The sequence below is a fragment of the Prionailurus viverrinus genome, chromosome D1 (assembly GCF_022837055.1).
Source record: "Prionailurus viverrinus isolate Anna chromosome D1, UM_Priviv_1.0, whole genome shotgun sequence".
Classification (NCBI taxonomy): Eukaryota; Metazoa; Chordata; class Mammalia; order Carnivora; family Felidae; genus Prionailurus; species Prionailurus viverrinus.
In genome coordinates, this window is record NC_062570.1 from 63040972 (window position 1) to 63050679 (window position 9708).

At 40.1% G+C, this 9708-nt stretch overlaps 1 protein-coding gene across 1 annotated transcript; it reads right to left on the bottom strand.

The window, feature by feature from the left end:
- Positions 1 to 5242: 5242 nt before the first annotated feature.
- LOC125177232 (olfactory receptor 56A4-like) lies at positions 5243 to 8146 on the bottom strand. Its single transcript, XM_047879358.1, has 2 exons — positions 7840 to 8146; positions 5243 to 5938 (listed from the first exon to the last, which is right to left on the bottom strand). The coding sequence occupies exons 1-2, from the start codon at positions 8086 to 8088 to the stop codon at positions 5243 to 5245; spliced, it is 945 nt and encodes a 314-aa protein (XP_047735314.1). The 5' UTR covers positions 8089 to 8146.
- Positions 8147 to 9708: the final 1562 nt, after the last annotated feature.

A 9708-nucleotide genomic window follows, 5' to 3' on the forward strand; every position in this document is an offset into this window, starting at 1 on the left:
GCAATCTAGGCCCTATAAAATTGAAGAAATATTTTCTTCTACATAGAAGAAGGTGGAAAGAAATGAGGTATAAATAAGCACAGTAAGCAACTTACAAAAGAGAAAATTCCTGAGATGGTGAGTTAGAAGTTCTGAACTCTAGTACTTGCACAACCACATACAAGATTGTGACTGGAAACAAATCAGTAGCCTCACTGAGTTTCAGCATCTTCATCTGTTACATGAAGACAGTGAACTAGTTATTTTAAAACGTATTGCTTGTTCTAAGAGTCTATGAAACCATGTTTTGCCTTTAGATAGGCAAACCCTCTCCTTTCTCCTTTCTCCCTTTTTTTGTTAAGTCCCTGTGGCTGTTTCCACTTTTCCACTGTCTCTCCAGCTGCTTTTTGGGGGGATGGGGAGGTGGGGAGGGGTGCTTTTCCCATACTCTCCCCACACCCACCTGTCTCCATCCTCTATCCACAAGCAAAAACAGCTCCCTGCCCTCCACGGCTTCTCTCTTCCCCTGTTCACCTCTCTGAGCCGCGTACCTGGCTCGGTTAATCATCAAATCAGTTTTCTAGGTGTGCAAGATGGTTTAGTGTTGATCTGGCTGCATTTCAGAGACAAGAGATGCAAAGAAACTTCCATGCTTTTCCGACACCTTGCCTCCTCCCCTAACAGGTAGGTGGAATACAGCCATAGAGAGGGTGGGGCAGAAGCCCAGGGCAGTGGCCACAGGGGAGATCTGCAAGCAGCAGGGTCTGTGACAAAGAACAAATGGCTATTAAAAGGTGACTATCAGGATGCCTGGGTGGCTCAGTCAGTTAAGAATTCCACTCGCTCAGGTTACGATCTCGTGGTTCATGTGTTCAAGCCCCGCATTGGGGTTCTGCACTGCCGGTGCTTCTCTCCCTGCCCCTCCCCCAGCTGCTCCCTCTCTCTCCCTCTCTCAAAAGACACAAATAAATAAACTTTAAACAGTTAAAAAATAAAATTTAGAAAGAAAACAGGTGGCTATCAGTCAAGACCTGGCAAAGGACTAGAGATCAATGTAGAGCTAGTAAATGGGAACTCACATCAGAACCACAGCAGGGACACAATCCTACAAACCAGAGACATACAGGAGAAGAGGCTGGAGTTCAAATTCTGGACCTATTATTATAATGGTACTATAGATGGAATGCTACAGCACATAGAACATTATATCTTGGGAAAATTTAATTGGAATGGTGCTCAACATTAAGCATCTTCTTTTAATATTGATTGATTGCATAATTTCATCCTCATTACTCCTAGCTGGATGCCAGTGGAGGCAGATCTGAGCTGAAGAGAACATTATTAAATCTGGCTAGGGTAGCTGTAAATAAAGGAGACCTAAAACAATTACCTTTTCCCATACACCTTACCAGGTATTCTAGGATCTCAGATGGGGTGGCAGGGACAGCGGCACATTCAGCCTGGCTACCGAGTGGTTTCAAGTTTTCTATTGACTACATATTTAATAACATCTTGCTGTATTAATGTCTTTATTTAATTTATATTTTTAGTGACGTACAATTTACATAACAGTATATTAATTTTAGGTGTACAATATAATGATTTTATATTGTATATATTGCGAAATGATCACTATGGCAAGTCTACCTAACATCTATCACCATACATAGTTACATTTTTTTTTATGATGAGAACTTTTAAGATCTTCACTCACAGCAACTTTCAAATATACAATATAGTTTTATTAACCATACATGCCCATGACTTACTTGCTTTATAACTGAAAGTTTGTACCTTTTGACCCCTTTCACCCATTTCACCCATTCCCCCCACCTCTGGCAACTATCAATCTGTTCTCTGTTTCTATAAGCTCAGGAAGGGGAGGAGTTGTTTGCTGTTTGTTTAGATTTCACATGTAAGTAAGATCATATGGTATTTGTCTTTCCCTATCCGACATATCTCACTTAGCATAATCCCCTCAAGGCCCATCCATGTTGTCACAGGTGGCAAGATTGCATTTTTTTGGCTGAATAATATTCCATTGTGTGTGTGTATATGTATCACATTTTCTTTATCCATTTATCTGCCAATGTGCATTTAGGTTGTTTCTATCTCTTGGCTATTATAAATAATTCTGCAATGAACATGGCAGTGCATGTATCTTTTCCAGTTAGTGTTTTCATTTTCCTCAGATAAATGCTCAGCAGTGGAATCGAGGGATCATTGAGTGGTTCTATTTTTTTTTAATTTATTTATTTGGGGGGAGGGAAGGGTAGAGAAAGAGAGGGAGAGAGAGAATCCCAAGCATGTTCCACACTTCCAGCACAGAGCCCAATATGGGGCTCAAACTCACGAACCATGAGATCATGACTTGAACCAAAATCAGGAGTCAATACTTAACCAACTAACCCAACAGGGTGCCCCATGGGTAGTTCTATTTTTAAGTTTTTGAGGAACCTCCATATTGTTTTCCACAGTGGCTGCACCAATTTGCATTCTCACCAACAGTACATAAGAGTTCCTTTTCTCCACATCCTTGTTAACACTTGTTATTTCTTATCTTTTTTATTTTAAATTTATTTATTTAAATTCAAATTAATTAACATACAGTGTAGCATCGGTTTCAGGAATGGAACCCAGTGATTCATCACTTACAAATCTTACCTTTTTGACAATATTTATTCTAACAGGTGTGAGGTGGTATCTCATTGTGGTTTCGATTTGCATTTCCTTGATAATTAGTGATGTTGAGCACCATTTGACGTACATGTTGGCCATCTGTATGTCTTCTTTGGAAAAATGTCTATTAGATCCTCTGTCCATTATTTAATCAGATGTTATTGCTTTGTTTTGTTTTGTTTTGCTTTTGAGTTGTATGAGTTTGTTATATATTTTGAATATTAATCCCCTTATCAGATATATGATTTGCAAATATTTCCTCCTATTTAATAGGTTGCCTTTTCATTTTGTCAATGATTTCCTTTGTTGTGCAGAAGCTTTTTAGTTTGATGTAGTCCCAATAGTTTATTTTTGCTTTTGTTGCCTTTGCTTTTGGTATCAGATCCAAAAAACCATTGCCAAGACTGATGTCAAGGAACTTACTGCTTACGTTTTTGCAACTCTTTAAATGTTAGAGTTGTATCCTCTGGGGTGCCTGGGTAGCTCAGTCAGTTAAGTGACTCTTGGTTTCATCTCAGATCATGATCTCATGGTTCATGAGCTTGAGCCCCACATTGGGCTCCACACTATAAGTGCAGAGCCTGTTTGGGATTCTCTCTCCATCTCTGCCCCTCTCCCCTGCTCACACTGTCTCTCTCTCAAAATAAACATTTAAAAAATAAAATACAAAGTTGTATCCTCTATTTTGAATATAAGAAGTCCATTACTCTGCTAAATTATGTTAATGAATGCTTTTATTCTAACAAAAATGACATAACTTTTAATGTTTGCTGAAACCAGCATATGAAATTTCATCAACAAATAGTACTATTTGGGGGGTGGGTTGTGCTTTTTGGTTTTTTTTTATTTGAGATAGAGAGAGAGATAGAGCATGCCTGAGTGGGGGAGAAGGGAATAAGGAAGAGAGAGACAGAGAGAGAGAAAGAGAATCCTAAGCAGGCTGTATGATGAGCATGGGCTTGATCCCACAACCCTGGAATCATGACCTGAGCCAAAATCAGGAGTCAGATGTTCAACTGACTGAGCCACCCAGGCACCCAAAATAGTACTATTTTTAGATCAATATTCCATAATCCAGATGCCACATAATGTGATCAAAAGTTTTGAGACAGTCAAAATTGTTCACTGAAAAAGCACCTACTATGTGCCATACAAAATGCCAGATACAAAGAAGAATTAAAGAGCTTCTGATTTTAATGAGATTGTATTCTTTTGGGAGTGGCAAACAAGTATGGATCCAGGATACCCAACACATCAATAAATTTCTTGAAGAAAGGTATAGAAATAAGTGGATAATTCATCAACATAATTCATATCACTCATCTAAATAGGATTTAAATCCTACCTATATACGCCGATGACTCAAACTTCTGTCGCTAGCTTAAATCTGGTCCCTGAATAGTGCCATATGTACAGTTGCTTACTTTTACTTCTCTATTTGGATATTTAACAGTCATTTTAAAAGTACAGTCATTTGAAGGAGTTTGGTATGGAAATAGAGTTAGATGTCCAAAGCCAAATTTCTGATATCACATATAAAACTGGCTCCTCAGTTAATGGCAATTCTGCCTTTCCAACTGTTTTGCAAACAGCCTTGAAGAAGCAGACTCTTCATTATAGAGAACAAACTGATGATTACCAGAGGGGAGGTGGGGGAGGGCAGATGGGTGAAATAGGTAATGGCGATTAAGGAGTGCACTTGTGATGAGCACTGGGGTGTTGTATGGAAGTGTTGAATCACTATATTGTACACCTGAAACTAATATTACACTGAATGTTAACTACCTGGAATTTACATAAAAACTTAAGAAAAAAAGGCTTGGAGTCATCCTTTACTCCTCTCCATCTTTTATATCCTACTTATGGACTCTCAGCAAATCTTTGACCCATAACTTCAATTTTTACTCATCACCTTAATCCAAGCCATTATTACATTTCACCTGGATTACTTAAATTAAGTCTTGGGGTCTCTGGGAGGCTCAGTGGGTTGAGTGGGGTGCCTGGGTGGCTCAGTAAATTGAGTGTCTGACTTTGGCTCAGGTCATAATCTCACAGGTTCATGAGTTCGAGACCCACATCAGGCTCACTGCTTTCAGTGTAGAGCCTGCTTTGGATCTTCTTTCCCTCTCTCTCTGCCCCTTCCTTGCTCACACACACTCTCTCTCAAAAATAAATAAAACTTTTAAGAAAATATTGTCTTCATTGGTTCCCCTGTTCCTACCCACATCCCCCATGTTATATTTAAAGTGCTGTCTCATCCTTGCCCTAGGAATTAAATGTGACAGTTACTCAGAATGTAAAGACTAAGAAGTATGTGGAAGGTATTAAATAATTATTTAATGAATGGGTATTGAAGGATCATGATGGCAACGGGTTAGAATAAAAAGGTAATTGTTGCCTAAACATGTGTTCAGTGAGGATTTGAGGAGGCGATAATGAGGGTAAATATTATGACAGTGTCTGCAGAAGGTTTAAGTTCAAGATGAGGGTAGCAGCATGGATGTCATATGTGTTCCTCGGGGCATTTAGATGAATCTATCACTAAAACAGACTTTCATAATCCTGGATCTTTGACTCATATCTCTCAAAACTGGTACTTGAATAGTTTGAAAATCCCTTGCTTGATTTCCTGGGTTCGTACTCCATAAACGATGGGGTTCAGGGCTGGTGGAATGAGGTGGTGCAAGACATTGAGAAGAATGGGTACCTCTGAGGGCACCTTCTTTTCTTCCTTGTTTGTGAAGATGAAGACAAGCAGCAATGTATAGAAGAAAAGTATAAGAATGAGATGGGAACCACAAGTACTCCAGGCTTTGGTTGCTGCACCTCCTGACTGCAGACGTTTAACAGCCCTCAGGATGAAGCAGTAGGATAGTAAGATGAGCACTAGGTCAGAACCCAGTAGACACCAAACACTCACAAATTGGTAGAGCTTATTTGGGTGAATATCCCCACAGGAGAGCTTTGCTACAGAAATGTTGGCACAGATACAGTTCTCCACCACATTGCTGGCACAGTAGTTGAGCCTGGCAGCCAGAACTGGTGTGGGTAGTGTGGCCAGAAAATTGCGGAAGACAATGAAGATGGCTGCATAAATGACAAATTTTTCAGTGATAATGGACGGGTAGTGCAGAGGATGGCAAATGGCCACATAGCGGTCATAGGCCATGACCAGGAAGGTGGAAGACTCCATAGGAAGGAATGTATTCATGATAAACATCTGCAGAAAGCAGCCTGCAAGGCTGATGGTCTTCATGTTGAACCAGAAGATGAGCAGGACCTGCCAGAATCATTATTCTCAAAAACTGCATTCATTCCCACCCTACGATACCTAACCTTGGGGGAAACTTTCAATGGCTTCAACCATCTGTATCCCCAAACCACAGCCCTATAATCCCAGCTGGGACAGTATCTTAATTTCAAATACCTTCTATGTGCATCCCAGGTAGAGCCTTATTTGTACCCTTTTCTCCCCATCTATAGACCATGCCTCTTGTTTAATGTTTACTTCTAGCCTGTCTTCTCTTGATCCCCAGAGTTCTTACCCAAACTCCAGTTGAATGCATCACAAGAACACCAAACTCAGTAAGTTCAATATTTACATTTGGATACTCTCCACCTTCTCTAGACATAAAATAAATCTCTTTCAATTCTGCTTCCTATCTCAGTATATGACATAAACATACATCCAGTTACACTTTAGAAAGTAAATTCTACAGCTCTTGGATGTAAAGGTGGGATCATCCTGAGTCAAGGAAAATCTCCCTGGAAGTAAAAAGAATGTAAAAACTTGGAATATCATTGACTCAGACATTGAGAGAGGGCCTGTCAGTTGGGAAAGAATTAAATCTTTAAAAAATGGACACTACAGGAAACCATCAGAACCCTAGAGGAGAAAGCAGGAACAAACCTCTCTGACCTCAGCTGCAGCAATTTCTTACTTGACATATCTCCAAAGGCAAGGGAATTAAAAGCAAAAATGAACTATTGGGACCTCATGAAGATAAAAAGCTTCTGCACTGCAAAAGAAACAATCAACAAAACTAAAAGGCAACTGATGGAATGGGAAAAGATATTTGCAAATAACATATCAGACAAAGGGCTAGTATCCAAAATCTATACAGAACTCACCAAACTCCACACCCGAAAAACAAATAACCCAGTGAAGAAATGGGCAGAAAACATGAATAGACACTTCTCTAAAGAAGACATCCAGATGGCCAACAGGCACATGAAAAGATGCTCAACGTCGCTCCTCATCAGGGAAATACAAATCAAAACCACACTGAGATATCACCTCATGCCAATCAGAGCGGCCAAAATGAACAAATCAGGAGACTATAGATGCTGGAGAGGATGTGGAGAAACGGGAACCCTCTTGCACTATTGGTGGGAATGCAAACTGGTGAAGCAACTCTGGAAAACAGTGTGGAGATTTCCCAAAAAATTAAAAATAGACCTACCCTATGACCCAGCAATAGCACTGCTAAGAAATTACCCAAGGGATACAGGAGTGCAGATGCATAGGGGCACTTGTACCCCAATGTTTATAGCAGCACTTTCAACAGTAGCTAAATTATGGAAAGAGCCTAAATGTGCATCAATTGATGAATGGATAAAGAAGTTGTGGTTATATATACAATTGAATACTACTTGGCAATGAGAAAGAATGAAATATGGCCTTTTGTAGCAACATGGATGGAACTGGAGAGTGTTATGCTAAGTGAAATAAGTCATACAGAGAAAGACAGATACCATATATTTTCACTGTTATGTGGATCCTGAGAAACTTAACAGAAGACCATGGGGGAGGGGAAGGGGGAAAAAAGTTACAGAGAGGGAAGGATGCAAACTGAGAATAAACTGAGGGTTGATGGGGGGTGGGAGGGAGGGGAAAGTGGGTGGTGGGAATTGAGGAGGGCACCTGTTGGGATGCGCACTGGGTGTTATTGGAAACCAATTTGACAATAAAATATTTTTTTAAATAATTAAAAAATTTAAAAAATGGACACTGAGAATGAGAGGGGACATATCTGGGAGCTGTGACAGACCCTGTGTGATGGTATGGACCACTCACTGAGGATTGTCCTTCAGGGGTAGTAGGATTTATAGCAGCAAAACAAACTACTATTTAAAGAAAAATAACTGAATGCTTGGAAGTCAATCCAGAAGGGGTCTGACCTTGGGGATGACAGTGAGGCAGAGGATGATATCCAGCACGGAGAGGATGGCAAGCAGGTAGTACATGGGTTCGTGCAGAGATGTCTCTTGCCGAATGGTGAGTAATAACACAAAGTTGGCCCCCAAAGCCAAAACCAGGAGGGGAGCAAGGACTACAGATAGCCAGTGCTGTGTTTCTTGCATTCCTGGGAAGCAAATCATCAGGAATTCAGTCACCTGGGTGCCTGTGTTGTTGAGAAATAGTACCATGACTGGCAGGTGGGCCTGCAACTGGCTGAAAGGAAAGACATGAATTCAGGGTTTGACTGTTTCATTAACAATCTCCTAATTGATGTATCTGCTTTTTTTCTAGGCTGTCATGTTTCTCCACAATTCTGTTGACATGAAATATGTCTACAATTTAAATTGTACAAGTGACTCTTTGTTAAAACAATGTCCTTAGCATTCATAACCTTATGAATAAAAAATAACTCCCTTCACGAGTATATTCCAACTCCACACATAAACCCAGCCACTGACAGAACATGCTTTGCTCTTTGTCTCAACTCTGTGTTTTTACATGTCATCTCCTTCTCGTAGAATCAACTCTCTTGCCCTCAAATAACTAACTTCTTCTTGTTGCATTCTATCTGGAACAAGAGTTATAGCTCTTAGGAATGGTTTTTCTTGTTACTCTTTCTGCATCCATGGTTAGATGCCTCCCCTTTCCATTGTTTCCCTATGATCCTTTAACTTCCTGAGCATGCTGCTATTAAAGCATTAATAACACTCTCCTATACAAATGGTATGTCCTATTTGTCTGCCAAAAAGTCTGTGCTCCATTTGTCAGCAATGAAATCTTATCTTTTTATAATAGCACAGAGAAAAGCGCCCTGCACCTGCTGACATAAAAGGCACTCAGTAAGTACAAGTCAGATATATGAAACTGACAGATTGTTGAAAGCATCATAATACCCTTGACTCTTTTAATTTAGCATCTCCATATCTTGATGTACTGTGAACGACTGGCAGTCTTGCTTAATACTCACTAAAAAGCAGAACAAAGCAGAATGGGAAAGGAAAAAAAAAAACAATTAGTGGTGAAACCTAGAGGTGGAAACAATAAATACAAAAGTTACCTGTGCATTATCTTATTTGCATCTGTATTCGGTAAGTAGCTGCTTAAAAATAATAAAATAAAAACCATTATATTTCCTGGGTAAAGGAGAAAAAATAAGGAAATGAGGCTTCAAGAACAAGAACTAAAGGAATAAACATGCCCAAGGACAGGATGCTGCACAAACTGGAGCTTCAGTTCTCTTCAAGGATCTTCTTAACCATCCTGGACCCTGATAGGAAGAAGTTGCCAGGTTCTGCTGTTGTTCTCCTCTGAGGCAGAGGAAAAACCATCCCACCATCCCTTACAGATGAATTTTGGCGCATGTTGTTTGGGTGCCCCTGAATACACACACACACACACACACACACACACACACACACACACACACACCCCTCCAAATCGATATTTAGAGCTCTCCATTTTTTTTTTCTTCAATATATAGTGCGGGCTTCTTATCAGGCTTTTCTTTTATCTAGACCAGTGGTTGTCAAATGTGGGTGTGTATGAGAAACACCTGGAGAGCTCGTTGAAACACAGATTGCTGATACCAATCTCCAGAGTTACCTATTTTGTAGTTTGGGGAGAAAAGCCAAGAATTCACCTTTCTAACAAGTTCCCAGGTAATGCCTATGCTGCTTTTCCAGGGACAATAGTTTGAGAATGATAAAGCTACATCCAACTGTCATTAGCTGGCCTAACCACTGATTTAGGTTAACCCTAATCCAAGACCGCCACCTCAGTTCAGCCAGCCCTAGCCTCAGCTCTACTCA